Genomic DNA, 19,275 nt, shown 5'->3' with positions numbered 1-19,275 from the left:
AAAAATTATTCGATTGATAAGCACATAAAAAGTTCATTTTTGTGCACTTTACAAAAAGAAAACCAGTCAGAAGAGCCCTTACTATGAGCTGGCATAGATTCCAGTGCTCTGAAAAGCCCACACCATACAAAGTAAAACCACTTACCCCAGCAAGACACTTGTCGAGCGTATCCAGTATTATCAATTGTGACAAATACAAATTCTTCTCAGCGGCATCCCCAAATATTCGCTATGGGGAAAAGATGACATGTTAAGACCACCACGCATTGTAATTATCGCGAACATTAACAATCGCCCAGGTCTAAGTATTTTCAATTTACATTAAAGTAACAAAAAAATTGAGAATCTTATGCAAGCGAGAACCACATATCAACATTTAACTAACATTGACCAAGAGTGAGGCAAGTTCGAGCTAGCTAATGAGGAGTAACAAAGTTAGAGGTTCTTATGAGGTGAGGCGCAAGACAGTTTCGAGGAAGTCCTCAGTTTCTACCACAATTCGCTCGTGCCGATAATGAACACTAAACACCATTACAGCAGCCCTGTCCTCGAAGAAGAAGAAGGTTGGATTCAAAGCAAATTATGAGGAACGAGGTCAACTGGACTTTTCATCCTTCAGAAAATGGCAAAGGAAGTAACATTTAATTGCCCACAGCAGCGACTGCTATTTATAGCCAGCAAAGGTAAAAATTAAGATATTGAATTGTTCAGAACACAAATATTACTGCATTTCCAGCTTCTAAACCAGACCATTACTTTTAAATGCATGCGGTTATGGCCGAAAAGAGTCTGCTTCTACCCAAATTATGAGAGAAATGGGTGTCTTACACATGGCCAGGGTTGACTTCGTGTTACTTTACATCAGGAAGTGTATTTATGACTCAATCAAAACATTTTAAAACAATATATGAATGCAACCTAAAATAACGGTTTCCCTTTTTGCAGCCAAATGCATATGAATCCTAAAGAGTACCTTGTAAAGGTGAGGGAAGAGCAAATCCATGTACAAAATGCTCCTCATAGAGCCTTTACAGGATCAACCTGCCCATTAACTGATTTACTGTTTGGATTACATACTGCTGATATTCATTCCTTCTGGGAATGCCTCCCTCCTTGCACAAGAGGGAAGTGGCATGTTTTGGTGTTGTGATGCCTTGATTCGGAACCCCAAGTCGCTTTTAATTGTGTTTTTTTCAGTGAATTTCTTCGATTATTTTACAGTATATTCAATTTCTAATCCCCATTGAGCCTGGCCTTTGGCCATGCACATTAGTTGTTGGTCTCATGGTCCTCGCTTATGGTCACACCCTGCGCTCAACCCATCGAAGGCCACCAGTCTCTTCTGCACTCAATTGGCCGCAGTGCCTGGACAGCACCCAGACCCTGTGTCCAACTCATTGCTAGCAACAAACGCCTGCTGCACACAGGGGTTGGCCCGTAGAGTACTCAGAACTGATAAATGTTTGTGGTTTTAAGGGTCAGAGCCAGAACCATAATTCACTTATGTTTTTAAAATTCTACTTATTAAAAAAAAGCACAGGGAACTGGCCGGTGGCCAGTCTTTATATCTAACCCATCGCAAGCATGCTTGTTCAAAGGTGAATCATATTTGGACGATGGCCTGATTGGCTACAGTAGATTAATGTAGTCTACACTGATACAGCCTCTTGCCATCTCCTTGCTCCCTTCCCTACTCAGAGGGGCATGTCCCTCCATGACAGGAGTTATACGGCTGTTCACACTAACAACAAACATTTACTCCCATAATGCATGCAACCATATAATCCCAATCTCTCCCAATCTGGTGAAAAATGGCATCAACATTTTGGAGGAAGGGATCTTAAGGAATAGGAAAAGTTAGATTGCCCCACAAATAATTGACGGTTACTATTAAGTTATACAAACAATACCTTCTGTTGTCACCTCTTCATACACTTCCTTACTCTAGGAGGATGTACCCAAACCAATGATTGGTGTAAACCATAGCTACCTACAAAATTACATACTTGGACCAAAATACAAGAAGATATTCGTGCGACTGTAATCCAAACACAATAGCTTAAAAACGTTAACACATGATACAAGAGACTACATTATGATAATAAAGTTCCAAATCGTTTAGCGACTCACATGGAGCTTTATAAGGCTTACTAGCCTCTCACTGAACCTTTAGGGTTGAGACTTCTGAGCCTTTTGACAAAACGCTGAAGAACGTATTAAAAATAAATATATTCACTGAAAAAGACTTCAAGAAGTAAATCTCCACCAAACAAGGGTCCTTCTTCTTAACTATATGAAGTAAGTGCTTCTTCATTTGGTGGAGATATCCTCCTGTTCCTCGTCATTGAGAATACATCACCAAAATCAGCAGGAAATGCACGGGTCGGCCTTTTAGTAAGATGCTCACTATCCTGGCAAGCAGGAAGACCATTGCATACTATTAACATGAATGAGTACGGGGCCCAGCAGGGGGAGCTTCACATGATTTTGCACATTTGTATGATCGTAGTCATTTAAAGGGAGAACGATGGGCTGCGCTCTCACTAGGAAAGGACAAGAAAGAGCCCACTTGTCACAGTCACTACAGATTGCGCTCCAATAGATCAACAATGTATTCACCTTTAAGAAGCATTTCAGATGTGGAATTGCTGAGAAAACACAATTGCTTTGCCTTTCTCAAGCCCAGGCAGTCAGGATTACTTGTCCTTTACAGAAGTGGAGCTTCAATTTGTGCAGCTACTATGTTTATATATGTAAGAGCTTCTATTTGAGGTTTAATTTATGTGAAATGAGCATCAGGGCCAGAACAGCCCAGGCAAAATGTAATGGGGGTTAGGGGCGCACAGCTCTCCTCCCTGGGGAGATTATGGCCCCGGGAACCCATATACCAGGGCCCGGCCACGTCTACCTGGCCCTACCCAGGGCACCCAATGTACTTGATGGAGGCCGCGGAGGCATTAAGGCCTCCTGCATGAGCCAGCATTGCTCCCGTACAGCGTGCGTGCAGCGAGCAATCTTTCATCCTGTTCCCTTCCCGCATGAAAGTGGGCAGGGAAACCGATGAAAGAGCAGTTTGACAGCTTCACCTTGCTGTGAGCGAAGTTAATGAGGCTGATCACTTCGGGAGGGTCCTTTGAGGTTGAGTCCCCAGTGCCATTAATGACCCCCCCAAATTGGGGGGGGGGGGGGGGGGGAGGACACACATAGCCCTCCTTCTTTAGTATGCACAGGTCGGCCCCCGGGGAGGTGGTGGTCCTGGGGCCAGGAGGGGAGCTGATCAGTCCCCCTCCAAGTATTTAAAGTTGTATTTGGCTCAGGGAGGTGGGGGTCCCTGAGGCATATTAAAGCCCCTCCGTTTTTCAATAATAATACCCCGGCGAGGTGGTGGTGGTCCCCAGGGCTTAAAAGAGCCCTAGGAGGGCAGCCAAAGCACCCTTCTAGGGCAGCCAGAGCAACCCCGCCTTTATTGAAATACCCTCATGCCCCAAGGACCTGGCCCACCAGAGGGCTAAAGTGAAAACAAAAGCGCAGGAAACTGCGCCTGTTTAACTCTTTTAAAAATAATTTTTTCCACAAATCCGTTGCGATATTCACCACTAATTCTTTTTTTTTAAATATATTTTGGCGCCAGCAGGACCATGTGGGACCCCAGTACCAGAGTTAGGGGTCAGGTTATTCCTTTTTTATTTTTGGTTTTTTTTTTGGGACTTGGCTGAAGCAGAGTCCCAAAATGGCTGCCAACACTTCCTGGTTGAAGTGTTGGCAGTCAATCAGATCTCTGCATGAGATAGTCATTTTTTGCGAAGGCACATCCTTACTACATTGGTCAGGGCAGGTTACCTCGCAATACAGCGCACATGGCCCTGGGGGGTATGCGCCCTTCTAAAAACACCATAAAGTCAGTTGACATGCGTTAGAAACGCATAGCCAATCAAGACTTAGCACATGTGGTGATCACACACGCCCCACACCAGACATCTGGACACATTCACCACTGGCCACACTGTGTCCACGCGAGGTCGAGACCCACCTGCAGTAACCATTTTACCACTAAATTTTATAAATTTAAGGCAGCAACCAACATTCCTCATCATATATGGTACAACAAATGTTTATTGCTTATTGTACAACTATATATAAGATGTACACTAATTCAATGTAAATTGAGACAGTCCTCAGATCTTGAGCCCTTAACTCTTCTACCGGCTGCACTGTGGAATTAAATGAACTGTTCCTATTTTGCCAAATGCCTTTTGGCTTCTGTTTTTTCAAGATAAATCGAACCCAAGCAACAGGACCAATAGCTACCTTTTTACCAAATCTGGTGTAATTTCGTCCAGTGGTTCGGACTGTAGTTGTGTCTAAAATCTCTATGGGAATTAACACGAAAATGCACTTTTTTTTGCCCCCCACCTTTACTCTGCCCGCCGACAAAGATATATGCAAGCCAGTTAGGACCTAGTTTCCTTTGAAAACTAGGTCCTAACTATAACTACCTACTGCTGGTAGGAGGATGGAAAAAAAATACATGCATTCATACATACATTCATACCTACATTCATACCTACATTCTAGCACAGTCACCTAGATGACACCAATTCTGAAAAACAGATCATTGTTGATCTTATGCTTTTAAATTGGATTTCCGATGGGATCTCTGAATTCACACAGCAACATGAAGTATTCTATATAGAATTAATGCTCATCCGTAAGCAGCCTTTGGAAGAGCAACTGGAATATCTGGCACTTCCATTTGAACAACAAATTGACAGAACCTTTTAGCCTCTGGTTTGGACTTCTCTGTAGGTGGCAAATGCCTGAGGTCCTTAAAGGCCTTAGAGACCAAACAAAAACTGTTCTGAGAAAAGAGGCATGAAAAGGGAAGACTTCTGGACACCTTTTGCCTTCCAGCATCTAATCAACACATGCAGTCGTGCACTAATAATTGATCCCAAAACAAGGCAAACTTTTCAGGCAATTAAAAGATATCCGAAAGAAATGTAGCCTGCATTGCCATGGGTGTGCGAAGACCAGAAAAGTCTTTCCCATTCTGAATGGCTAAGCCAAGTTTCTGAAAAGCCTTGACCAGGTATTGGGAGATGTACATCGAGTAGACAGCTACCCTCATCACCAGGTTAATAATTGCATAGTGAGCTATAGATTGATGATGGATTCAACCCAGATCTGTGACTGGGGGTGAGTGTCTGAAATATTTCCGTGCTCTGTCCATCTTCTCCTTGCGTTTGCCAACAATTGCATAGGCCATTTCCAGAAAGCCATCTATCTTTCGATCTACTGGTTGCGAAGGAATTGCATTTTCTCCAAGGCGTCATGTTTTGTTAGCCAAAGCAGACATAGAATTCGCCACCTGGGAAAATCCAGTATTCAAACATTCCAGGTAATACATATGAACCAAAATTTCTAGGAACTGAAATCTTGTCCATATCCTACCATTCTGAAGGGACTAATCTTGCTGAAACGGACAAACCAACAGTAGTGCTGGCAACAGGCCCTAAGGAAATCCCATGTTCTCTAGCAGATGGTTAAAACTATCTAGTAGGTTCTTCTTCCTGTCGAAATTACAATTTGTGCCATCCATATCTGGCTTCAATACAACGGAGGGAGATGTGGAGACCGAGGGATAAACATTCTTATGGTTTTTGCACAAACTCGGGTCAACAGAGCAGAGTTTTTAAAACCAGTTCACACATTTCTTCTGCAATAATGATAGCTGGATATTCTCTCGAAGGCTCTGTATCAGCCTGTGAGCCAGAAGCACCCAGTTTCGGTTAAAATAAATCTCAAAGGAGAATTCCTCCTATCTCCTAATTTATTTATTTAGGAATGTGTAACTATAGTTTTTCCTTCAGAGCCTCTGAAAACACAATTATATCTCCCAGCAAGGGTTCTTTCAATTACCCACTGAAAGGAGCTCTCATGACCCCTCATAGAAATCCTTCAACTGAGCCTGAACAAAATATAAGTCTAAATAAAAAGATCTGCGTAATCTGCTCCATGTTTCTACTATCCCTGGACAGAACTGCAGTATTGAAAGAGAAACAATGGATTACAAAATAGACATAAAAGTCACATAACATTGATACTTTCAGAAGCATTATAAAAATCAAGTCTAGCTCCTAGTGTTCCATTTCTGCCAGAAATAGACTTGATCCTTATAATGAGATAGAGGCAGCCTGGGTACAGATGAAGAGCACCCATACAATCACCTTCTGCACATTTGTTTCATGCCTCATACAAATGTTTGAGGGGATAGGCAAACTGCCTTGTAACCTGCAGCGGAAGATCCAGACCCAAATGGCATCCCCACAAGAATATTTTAACATGCCGTAGAAGAATGGGCATCCCTACTTTATCCCCTTTATAGGTCTCAGCCTGCGTAGGCTGCGCTTGCGCAGTCTCACCGGCGAGATCTTATGTTTCTTAGTGTAGGGCTTAAACCCGCCCCTCTTCTCCATTGGCTGGCTTCCTAAACGGAGGCCAGCCATTGGAGGAGAGGGGCGTCTGTCCATTTAAGCCCCGTCTTTTTGGAATTCGGGAGTGTGTTTTTTTAGTTTCTTTCTCTTCTCTTCCCATTGGCTGGAATTTTACATTCCAGCCAATGGGAAGAGGAGAGAAAGAAAAACACGCCCCCGAATCCGAAAATGATGTGCGTTTCTTCGAAGCATTTCTGCTTGACCTCGGAGAAACATGGTGCTGTTGATGGCGTGGTCCGAGGTTCATCCTGCGCCACGGACCTCTGCTGCTTGTTATGGGGCCCACTGAGAAGAAGACCGTTGAACCCAACAGATGTTCTGCGCAAATCACTCAGTTGTGGGTTGCGGTGGCTAGCAATGCGCATGTTTAGGAAGGAGCCAAGCGACAGTCACCTCCTCGGAGTCTATTTTGTACCTGGCGCACGCACCCTCCTAGCGTGGTCAAAAGGGGGAGGCGATGGGATAAGAGGAGGCAGGAACAGAACTCACCCACCCAGCTCCACACTCGCTGCTCCTCGGCGTCCCTCGCACCGGCAGGCTGGTGCTCCGTCAGGAGGGAGAGCGCAGGGAGCGCCGCGTTCGCTCGCAGCTGCTCTACGCCCAGCCTGCCCTGGAGAGCGCCTTCGAAGTCTTCATGCTGCAGTCCTAGGACTTCATGAGCTCAGACACGGAGCTCTGGAACATCCTCTGCAGCCTGCGCCACGAGTTCTCGCCGGTCATCCTACACAGCAAGGACGTCTACGGCTACTCCTCGTGCCGCGCACTGGTGCCCCAGCCCGGGGAAGCCGCCGCCGGCCCTCGCGCCTCCAAGACTGGCTCCGCCGGCCCGGCCAAGCCCCCACCAAGAGGAAGCCCGGCTATTGCAAGTGGGTGCCCAGGAAGTGGCGACGAGCCGGCTGTGGGGCGGGCAGCACCAGCGGTGGAGACGAGCAGTTTTTTTTAGTGCTGCCGTGGAGTAGTGGTTGGAGGAAGGTTTGTGCAGCTGAATTATTGAGCTGGCGATGTTTCTCCACATTTCAGTATAGTTTTTTAAAACGCTCGGACTGAGCTTTGTCCATGTTGTCTTCCAGCATATTGCCGGGTATCCGCTTTCTTTTTAAAATTGAAATGCAGAATGATAGCTTCAAAATAACACTTCTCCAATGTTTTGCAGTTTCTTGGTAGTCACTTAGGGAAATAGATTTCCGTTATGTGCATTTGTGTCTTAAATGAGATTTGTGACGCAATGTAAAAGGTGAATAGTTCAAAGTAAACATGATAAAAAAGATAAGCAAGTTATCGAATAAAGCAGTTGCATAGTCCTCCCACAAGCAGTCAAATCCTCTAATCTGGCTAGCAACAAAATCAAAACAGCCAATCCTAAAGCATGTCGGGTCTCGGACTAAAAACCAATCACAGGCTAGAAGAAGCATATGTTTTATGACTCGGGGCACAGCTACCAATCAGAGTCCGTTCTTTTTTTACATTAGACTATTCGAACTTGGACCATTAAAGTCGTGATTCGGAAGGGTGGGGGTTTGATCTTCTACAGAACGCCCTAGTCTCAGGAGGAGTAGTCTCGTCGGGATAGTCAGCAACCCCCTCTTATCTGCGTCGTTAATTAGACTTCAAGGTAAACAAGGACTGCATTTTCAGCTGACCGCGCCACCCCCTACTGCTGTCTGGTTGTAGAGGCACCGCCTCCTTGAAGCGGAGGCATCTCCCTTTGCAGTTTTATTTAACTCCAAACATGACTCCAAGGTATTTGCAGCGGTTACACTCCACAAGGACACACATTTTATGGGATTAGACTCTAGGGGGCCTCGCCCGCCCCTGCTTTATGTGTTTGCGGACATGAGGAACACTATGGATATGAAAACATCACGACAGACGCCCCTCCCACTCAACGCACCCCTAACGTTGTCATCACTACGATTGTTCACCTCGATTTCAAGGTTAAGAAGCAGAGGTTAGGGTCTTATGCTGTTCTTGCCCCCTTATTCGTACAATGCACGCTTTCGAAATTGATCATATCAAATTCGTAAATAAGGAGGATTTTGTCACACCTCCTTGGAGTCTCACTTAGACTTGTCACTGCTTTCATTAGCCAAAGCAGCCAACATTCACCTGTGAAAGGGTCATGCGTGATTGACTGTATTTTGTTGCTGGCACCATTGAGATTACAGGACTGCTCTTCATGAGCAGGGCCTTGATGTTGTGGCAGTCTCTATGGGCATTGGCGAGACCAGTCAATTTAGGTCTTGCGTACGGCTACATTTTAGCTGTTTAGTTGAAAACCTGTTGTGAACACTACTATTAAGTAGAGTGGGCTTTGGGTACGCCTATTGGTTAGCATTGGTTTGCTTTCTTGTCACATTTGCTTTCATATTACTTGTTCTTTCTTTACTTCTTATGTTTGTTCATCTCCTGAAGCAAAACTTATTTATTATCCTTCTGATTGGATGGCGTGTATTGTTCTGCAGCTCCGCACCAGATAACTGCTTTTTTTGTTTTGCTTTCAGAGCTCTATGCGACTTCATGTTTTTGATAGACTTCTAGCTTCGAATTCCTCCTCGTCCCCAGGCATCCGACTTGATCGTGAAACTTTAATGCAGGATCTTGGCATGTTGCCAGGAGTTTCATTGCAGCTCTGCACTGATGCAGTCCGCTCTGGAAATTATGTGGCACCTATATATGCGCCACCAATGTGCATTTACCAGACATGTGCAAGGGATGAGACACTCCCCTAAAACATCAGAATTTAAGCCCAGTAGGGATTGCAACGAATTTGTGACAGATCCCCACCAGGTATGCCTGTGATGTCAGAGTTGAGCAATGACTTAGCCCTGCAGTGACTGTGCGTCGAACCCAAGGCCACCAGGGACCGCAAGGGGATGCTTTACATCACCAAGCATAAACAAACTCTGTCACAGTTGCCATCAAAATTTCAGTCCAGAAGTTGATGAAGCTGCTCTAGTGGCCGATGTTTGTTTGTCATTGCCCAAATCACTCGGGTGGGTCAAAAAAGAAGCACAGGACATTAAAGCAGCATTTTGTTCCCTGCCTCCACTCATTTGCTTAAACAGGGGTCGGGCGGTGTCAACTCTTGATTTCCCTCGCGAATATGGCTAATTTAAGAGTAGTTTCTGCAGCTGGTTCTAGCACCACCCAAGTTTCTGGGGGCCAACAGCTATGCCACATCAGATCGAAGAGTTCCACACAGCTATGCTCTGACTCTTTGGTTTCTATCCAGCTCCCTCTGGGACGGCAGTGGGTTGAGCGGTTCTACATCTGGAGTAACAGGTCATGAGTATGAGTGGTGTAATATGTGAGGTCACAAGCAAGTGCATTGCTGGGGCGTAAAGTTATAGTTAGCTGAGGTAACTATTACTGCTGGATCTCACTGGCTTTGTACAAGTGAAATCTGAGCCTACTATAACTTCTCTGTAACCTTCTTTTTTTCAGTTACTTTCTCTCTCAACTACTCTCACTACGACTCCCTCTAACACTCTATTACTTACTCTACAACTCTCGAATACTCCCTACTCACTATACTACTCACTCTCTACTACTCACTCTATCTACTCACACTCTACAACTCACTATACTCACTATAATACTCTACAACTCTCTAATACTCACTGCTACTCACTATTATTAACTCGATTACACTCTAGTACTAACTCTAATATTCTACAACACTTCTCCTCTACTACATGCTCTCTACTAATCACTCTACTACTTACTATTACTCTACTACTCACTCTACTACTTACTCTACAACTCACTTTCTACTACTCTACTCAAATCACACTCTACTAATAACTTTCTATCTACTACTCACTATTTATAATATCAAATTACTATACTACTCGCTCTATCTACTACTAACTCTACTACAACTATTCACTACTCACATTAGCGACACATTCAGCTATTTTCATTGTAAAAAGCAATGCCATTTTTTCCATCTACAACTTAAAAAAAATACACAAAGAAAAATGTGTCATTTTCAATGTCAACGGCTCTATCTTTTGCAAAGGCGAGACCGTTGCATTGTAAATGCTTGTTAAAAATTGCTCATGACATTTTTTTTCTTTTTTTTCTTTTTTTTATCATAAATAAATGGCATTGTCATTTACATTGCCAATAGCTTAATCGTTAAATAAATGGCATTGTCATTTACAATGCCAATAGCTTAATAGCTCGCAAATGCACAGAGCCCCACACACACAGAGCCCCACACACACAGAGCCCCACACACACGCGCACCCAGAGCCCCACACACACACACCCAGAGCCCCACACACACACACGCACCCAGAGCCCCACACACACACGAACCCAGAGCCCCACACACCCACACACACACCCAGAGCCCCACACACCCACACACACACCCAGAGCCCCACACACCCACACACACACACCCAGAGCCCCACACACCCACACACACACACACCCAGAGCCCCCCACACACACACACACACCCAGAGCCCCACACACACACCCAGAGCCCCACACACACACCCAGAGCCCCACACACACACACACACACACACACACACACACAGAGCTCCACCCACCCACCCAGAGCTCCACCCACCCACAGCTCCACACACACGCACCCAGAGCCCCACACACCCAGAGCCCCCCACACACCCAGAGCCCCACACACACCCAGAGCCCCACACACACCCAGAGCCCCACACACACCCAGAGCCCCACACACACCCAGAGCCACACACACCCCCACCCAGAGCCACACACACCCCCACCCAGAGCCACACACACCCCCACCCAGAGCCACACACACCCCCACCCAGAGCCACACACACCCCCACCCAGAGCCACACACACCCCCACCCAGAGCCACACACACCCCCACCCAGGAGAGCAAGCACAGCGAGGGGGCAGGGAAGCAAGCACAGCGAGGGGGCAGGGAAGCAAGCACAGCGAGGGGGCAGAGAAGCAAGCACAGCGAGGGGGCAGGGAAGCAAGCACAGCCAGGGGGCAGGGAAGCAAGCACAGCCAGGGGGCAGGGAACCAAGCACAGCCAGGGGGCAGGGAAGCAAGCACAGCCAGGGGGCAGGGAAGCAAGCACAGCCAGGGGGCAGGGAAGCAAGCACAGCCAGGGGGCAGGGAAGCAAGCACAGCCAGGGGGCAGGGAAGCAAGCACAGCCAGGGGGCAGGGAAGCAAGCAAGGCCAGGGGGGAGGGGGAGTAAGCACAGCCAGGGGGGAGGGGGAGCAAGCACAGCCAGGGGGGAGGGGGAGCAAGCACAGCCAGGGGGGGCAGGGAAGCAAGCACAGCCAGGGGGGGCAGGGAAGCAAGCAAAGCCAGTGGGCAGGGAAGCAAGCAAAGCCAGGGGGGAGGGAAGCAAGCACAGCCAGGGGGGAGGGGGAGCAAGCACAGCCAGGGGGGAGGGGGAGTAAGCACAGCCAGGGGGGAGGGGGAGTAAGCACAGCCAGGGGGGAGGGGGAGTAAGCACAGCCAGGGGAGCTAGCACAGCCAGGGGGCAGAGGAGCACAAAATGGGTGCCCTTCTGTGGTTGTTATTGGAGAGGATTGCTTAGAACTTGAGAAGTTGAACAAAAAGTCAGGACAAGGAAAATACTGTCACGATGAGCCAAATGACCAACACAGTACAATTATGCAAACTGTCTTCATTAAAACAGACATTTCAATAAATCCCTACGCAAACCCCAAAAAGTTATACTTTCCGCAGCGGGGCTTAAGCCCAAATCAAGATCCTCTTAGTCCTGGAGTCGCGGTAAACCTCCTTTGTCAGGGGACTCTCCCGATTTCTACCGGAAAAGAAGAGCTTGCATCAGCATGCCCAGAATAGCCTCGCTGAAACGCTGTTTTCAAACCCACGATCGGTCCTGGTGGGAGGGCGCGATCGTAATCACTCAGTGTGCCTGGATCTTACAGCTGGGAGGATACACAGGCTTTGGGCAGTCACAGAGAAGCTGCAGCTCGTTCGCCACAGCTGTGTTGCGCACTCAGCAACCCCCACCACACACAGAGGATTGCCCGCAGCCCCCCCCACCCCCCCCTGTCGCCGGCGGCGAAGGTTGGGCGTGAGGATGGGTGGGGAGTCTTTGCCCAAGAGGTGATGGCAGTTCTGGCTCCGACCCGCTGCTGGTGTCCGTGGAGGATGGGTCAGGGTAACTGTGTTGATTGGAAGGGTTCGCAAAACACCTTTAAAAAAAAAAAAGGTGGTGACTGAGGCATAATAGCACTCTGGGAGGGAATTGTAAGGGAGGGGCGGCAGGGTGATCACGAGTAGAGACGAGGAGCTCATGTCTGTCTGCTTACGTAGAGACCACCTGCAGTGATCCCTATAAGTAAATGAGCTTTCAAATCATAAAAGAATGCATTTCCCACCAGCAATTCAGCCTATGGGTGACCTGCGAAATACTTTGTATGGGGCTGTCTTTGAGGCATCAGACAAGCACACATCAGGTAAAGAACTGTGTGTGCCCTGGGAGCTACCGCAGCCTAGACTAAAACACATGGCGGGTGCCCCCCCAGGCTTTCACAGGTTCATTTCACTTTGATGTCATCTTCCAATCAGTCCGGTATATCATTCGTGTCAGAAACCAACCCAAATCCATTCTTTTTACAATATGATGCAGGGATTTAGTTTTGCGAATTGTATTTTGTGCACTTCGTGGATAACTTTCATCATGCGAAGTGGCTTTAGCAACAAGCTCGTGCGTTTCCAATCAACAGTAAATAAAGGACTAAATACAGCCCTTTTAAAGCAGTACTTTTGCTTAAGCGCTAGAGAAAACCGTGTAATTAAATGACAATTATACAACAGAAGGGGAAATTGCTACGGTTTGCTCTTTACTCAAAGGTAGCCAGCACTGGGGAAGGAAGGGGATTTGGAACCATCGTCTTCATAAAATGGGGCCTTAGTGACATTTTCCCGTTTGAGACCATGGCCTTTGCGAGTGAACCCCTAAAGAAGCCGGCGTGCTGCACCCATGCCATTTCAGATCTCGAGGCCTGGGGAAAATAGTTCATAAAAAGTAATTTGCTGAAATGTGTCATCAGCGCAGACATCTCTGTCTCCTCCCCTGCATTCCAGGACTCATTACAGTGGCGAAGGAGCACTTCAGAGAGAGACGTAAATCTCGCGAGACAGGTCTACGACTTGCATCATAGGGTCCCATGGTCTTTACATTCGGATCTTGCAGCCTAGGTCAGCGCCCTCGGGCCCAGCAATCACCGCCAGTGCCTCCGCCGCTGCACTGCCCTCTCCAGGGGCTGAATACCGATGCTGTCCACGGCGGTCTCTCGCCATGAGAAGCTCTTTCATGTCAGAGGAGGTGGGGGCAGGAGGTGGGGAGGAAGGGGAGGTGTTATGAGCGTTGTACATCTGAGGCAGGTGAGAGACCCTGCTCTAGGAGTCTGAGCATGCAGGGCAATGTCAAGCGGGGTTGTGGGAAAGGGCCGGGTCCTGGTCTGGTCTTAGCAACCTCGAGCAGCGTCATTAAGTAACAGGCACAAAAACAAACAGGGGACAGAAGCACGAAAAACGGCACACGGGAGGAAGGGAAAACCAGACGTGCGGGCGGAGGGAAGGGGTTGCCAAACAGGGAGTCAGAGGCAAGAAAAAACGGCACAAACAGGGGGGGGCAGAAAAACAGCACAAACTGGGGCAGGGGCACGAAGAAAGGTACAAACAGGGGAGCAGAGGCTTACCTCATGTCCTGGTAGACACTGCTCGACCAGCAAAATGGCGCCCGCCAGCTTCCGAATTTTTCGGTTCCGGGGGCGTGGTTTTGCTGTTTTGAGTGACCGACAACGTCACTGTCTAAAGAACAGCAAATATTACGCCCCCAAATCCGAAAAAGACGGGGCTAAATCGGAGTGACGCATCTCTCCTCCAATGGCTGGCCTCCGTTTAGGAAGCCAGCCAATGGAGGAGAGACTGGGCAGGGAGGCGGGTTCCAAAGCGCTACTAAGGGACATGAATTCTCCAACCCCAGACTGCGCAAGCGCAACCTTTAGGTCCTCAACCTAAAAAGGACCAAGTGATAATCCTGCTAATTTCCGGTTTATTGTAGTACTGGATGTGGAAGGCACCAGGCTCTTTGAAGGAAATGATAAGGCGGGGCATCCACGATAAAGCATGAACATCGGAACCCTATTTGATGGAGGCAAATGAAGCCCTGGAGGATCACAACAACCCTGCTTATAATTTAACCCCGAAGCTTAATGAAAAACTGTTGGTAAAAACGGCAAGGATACAGTCCAGGATCAGGGACATACAAGATCTGCCTCAAAAAGCTCATGCCAGTGAATGTGATTCATTATATAACGAGCTCGGGAGAGCTGTGTACTTAGCCTCCCACATGATACTGACAGTTTAAAAAGAGCTGTTGAGGATGAGATGTAGTTTAATTCCTTTAAAAGCCTACAAATTTGGGAGGCTAACAGGGTCTAAGGAGCAGCATGGCCGCTTATGCAACTATAAGAAAGAACGTCTTGCCCACATAATTTGTTTGCCTAACTTTGAAAGATTTAAGATGTTTCTGGTTGAAACCTTATAAGACAATGCTATATGGCTACCTCTGCATGCCTGAGTGGTGTGAACCCGAATCTATATGTGTAAAATTCCTCAAAGACGCTAACAAAATATTGATTAGTATCAATGAGCTCTTAACTTTCCTTGCCATCAAAGAGTTATTTATTTCTCCGGACTACATTGGCTGCTTTAACTTCTGTGACGTCCTCTATATTTATTTATTTTCTTAGCAGTCGCCCAGATTGGAATAGGAGTGATATCTGTATGCAGTTGTTTTTGCATCACAGGTCCTTACAGGACTGCCACAGCGAATGTAGTATTACTTCTGTGAGCACATTACCTGGGTTTTGGAATATGGTGTAATGGGCTGGGGAGTACATGCAGTGCCCCGAATCTGATCAGTGGGCCCAAGCCAAAATGTATTGCTCTTTAGTAGGGCCTTGTAGGAAGTATGCCTATGTTATTGGATAAATTTGCAGAGATGGTGTTGGAGGGTCTTGTCTGCCGTACAAAGCAAGTTTATTGGACATTCAAGTTTTTTGCAATGATCCACCAATTTTATGTCTATAGAACAGGTTGTCATTTTTCACAAAATATTTTTGGGTGTATGGAGATTGTTTATCTCAGTTTTGTGCGTTCGTCTTATTGATTTTATGTGATTTGCATTGCTCTTAGCACTTTAGTGACAGAGTTGAGTGCTGCTATATCTATTGAATGACTAAGCCATGAATTTTTTTATTTTGATTGTATCTGTTATATTGTGAGGGTTTTACATAACTTGAAACAATAAAAATCTTCTCCATCTATCCATCTTGTAACCTGCAGAGTAATTCAAACGATGGTGAGACGGAAGGGCAGCACATATGCCAACAGAGACATCAACCTGTTGACTCCTGCAGCAGTGCAGCAGAGTTTGGTGCAATGCCTGGGCGCCTGCCAAGCACTGTGGCCAATTGTGCAAGGAAGGACTGACTGCCTGCTCAGGACATGACATATAGAGCAGAAAGCACACACAGGAAAGCACACAACCTACGCCAAGCTGCATCGCCCAAAAAGCTAGGAACACAAAGCTCTCATTTCAAAATGAACTACCATAAGGAAAATATGTCTGGCAACGTGAGCTAAAGTCCAAGTTGACAGCTTTGTGTACCATCACTAGTGAATTCCCGTGGTTTTGTGTGTCTGAGCCAGAATTATAACTTTGTGTTTAGGGGTTGGTGAGTACTGGGATTGTACTCTTGGTGAGAAAGATTCTATTGAGCACCTTCTGCTATTCTGCCCAAAGTTTAATTGAGCTCGGAGATGCTAGCTAGCTCCACTATTTCGTCTTTATAGCAGTGGGTCTGCATTGGCGGATTTTACTCCATACTTCAGGTCGGAGGAATCGATAATATACAGTTCTGTATCCTCCTATTTATGGGCAGCATGGCTGCAAGTTAAAATGTAGGGGTGCTAGGATATATTTATTTAGCTCAGGCAATAAATTGGTTGAAATACATTAATATACTAAAGGCACGTTCAGACTGGATGCTTACAATACATTATTGGCCAAAAGTAATTAAACAGGCACTGGTTGTTAATATAAACACAGTAGGCTATGGTTCACCTATCCAGATGATTTTATGTTTGTTATAATATAGGTGGGAGAAACATTTATTGCGTGGCAATAGTGTTTTTAGGACTCTTAAATATATGTCATGTACTAATTGGATATCAATTTTGGACTATATTGAGGTTATTATATTGTAAGGGAATCACTAATGACAACAAATAAATTAAACTATGTTTTTGTCAGTGTGTATAATGTGCACACACAAACACACTTTTTTCATCCAAGTCTTGATTGAAAAGCCTCGCTTCTTTCGTTAAACTATGTCAGTGCACAATACTGAGAAAAAAGAGCCCAGGCTATTAATTCAAGTCATTTTCTTAAACGAGAAAATATATTACACACCTGTTTGCTCCTAAACTCATTTTACAGAGTACGGTGTAAAAACACCAATGCGTTTCGGCCATCTTGCGCATGTCACTGTGTTCAAGGAATAGAGCATCAGTTTCTCTCTTTTTGGAGGACCTTGATCCAATGGAGTGATGTGAAATAAGGAGGAGTTGTCAAAGTGGTCTTTCCAGTCCCAAATGGTCAGAGTGACAGTGGTTTGTGAGAGAGGCAAAAAGGATGAGATGGCATATGTTGCCTTTGGCATGGGTTGGCTTAGTAATGTGCTACTGACAGAGTTCAACAGCATGGACATGGGTTCTGCCACTGTGTTTGTGGTGAGGTCGCAGAATAGGTTGAAGTCTGACACATGTTGTGTGTGGTGGACGGAGGCAGAATTTATTTTAGCTAAGTTTTCATAATATGTATCTGTAAACCACACCTTTACACACATCCTGGTTTCCTGGAGCGGAATAACAGATGTTTACTGTTACCCAACTCAACAGTAATTATTGATGATCTTAAAAGGAAGAAAGGCTGGGAGGACCCACTGTTATTGGAACCTGTGACTGTTAGGTACAACACAGGTCCTTACAGTGGATGTATTAGCCTATTGAGCCACCAGACTTGGCATTTCATGTAAAGTATTTGTTTGGTCTGAGCGTCAACAGATCAGATTAAAGAAGATGTATTTGGGCATTGCCAGGTTACTGGGAAATCTTGTGAGTAATTTCAACTGTGAATTCGGCCTGGTCTTGTCGTATGGACGCTATGTGCTGGATGTTGTATTGTGTAGAAATAACAACATCAAATATGTGCATGAAGGTGTGCTGTTTCTAGGATGAAGAACGCAGCAGGTCATGTGGTATGATAAGGTAAGGTACACCAGGACTGTGGATGATTTTTGTTTTGATGCACAAAAACTGGGCGGCTTGTGTTTGTGTTCTGGTAAGTGGTCTATGAATGAAATTGTTCATGCTTAACGTGTGGGAATGCGGTCTGTTTACATGGTCTGGGTGTCAGTGTGGGTAATGTGGCATGCTGGAATGTGTGCATGACACTTCGCGATGATGGCTAATCCGAGAGGCAGAGGTTGTAACATTAGCATTAGGCACTTCCTCAACTAAACAGGTGGCATTTTCTTTCTTCATTTACTCTTTGCTGAAGAACTGTCCGGCATGAGGCCCCCAGTAAACATATGAGAAATAGCCGCCGATGGGAAAACAGATGGCAAGTCCTCACTGGGGGAGACATAAATACAGTCCAAGCCATCGCTGGAGTTTGCACAGTTAAGTCTTGGGCACTTTCTTGACCTTTGATGCTAAAATCGGCCTTTCCGTAGATGTAAAACAACCTCCACTCACCTCATAGGAGAGTTAGAACCAGTGAGTAGTTAGGCGGTAGTTGTCCTTGCTTCTGAAGTACCTCTCAGAAGGATGGTGAGGAACTTGATTGACAAGGTAGGAGGAACTAAGGCTAGGATCTCTATAAAGGAGGCCGGCAATTTTAAATTAGACAGACAGTAGCAAGTGAAATTATCATATAGGTTATGTAATAATATTATTTTTAAATCAAGCCCAAAAATGGGGCACATGGAAATCAAGATCCAGAATCGGGCACATGGTTACATTTTATTTGGATCAGAGGAATCTGGGAAGCAGGTAAACCAATGTACACAATCATAGACAACTTGACGCAGGCCTCCCCGCTAATGCTCTTTGGTAAAAGGACAGGAGAGGCAAAATGTGTCTAATAGGGTATTTCAGTTGGCAGTAACCGCTGCTAAATATGAGGTTAATTAGTTCATTATGAGAAAGATCAGTGTCAAACCACACCTAGTTTTTTAGGTCGAGGACTGTCGCACTGCGTAGCAGTGGGCGGAGTCCGAAGATTTTATGTTTTTTAGTTAGGGGGCTTGGAACCCGCCCCTCTTCTCCATTGGCTGGCCTAGTAAATGCTGACTAGCCATTGGAGGAGAGGGGCGTCAATCCCTTTAAGCCCTGTCTTTTTCGGATTCGGGGGCGTGTTTTTTGCGTTCTTTCTATCTGTGACGTCATCCGTCACTCAACAAAAAACACGCCCCCAGTCTGAAAAGGACTGGGCTTATCTGCAGCTGCTGCCACCACTTGAAACCTTGTTTATAATGCACCCCGAGATTTCAGCCACTTCACTTACCACAGGTACAACTACGCCAAAATCTGCTTGCAATTCAAATTGAAACTACCGCCGACTCCGCTCGACGCTCTGACGCCAAACGCATCACGTGCGCTACTTTGCCAATAAGCTGCCGCAACGAGTTTCCAACTTGACCAACAAAAGAAGAGAG

General features: G+C 46.1%; 1 protein-coding gene across 8 annotated transcripts in view; it reads right to left on the bottom strand.

The window, feature by feature from the left end:
- Positions 1–19,275, bottom strand: part of NF1 (neurofibromin 1) — a 2,143,703-nt gene that overhangs the window by 1,882,522 nt on the left and 241,906 nt on the right. For all 8 annotated transcript variants that reach the window (XM_078679713.1, XM_078679719.1, XM_078679717.1 and 5 more), the window contains exon 3: positions 146–229. In XM_078679713.1, coding sequence (XP_078535839.1) covers positions 146–229 — 84 coding nt within the window. The remainder of the gene's footprint in view (positions 1–145; positions 230–19,275) is intronic.

This window comes from Lissotriton helveticus, chromosome 3_1, assembly GCF_964261635.1.
Source record: "Lissotriton helveticus chromosome 3_1, aLisHel1.1, whole genome shotgun sequence".
Lineage (NCBI taxonomy): Eukaryota > Metazoa > Chordata > Amphibia > Caudata > Salamandridae > Lissotriton > Lissotriton helveticus.
This window is presented reverse-complemented; position numbering and strand designations above follow the sequence as displayed.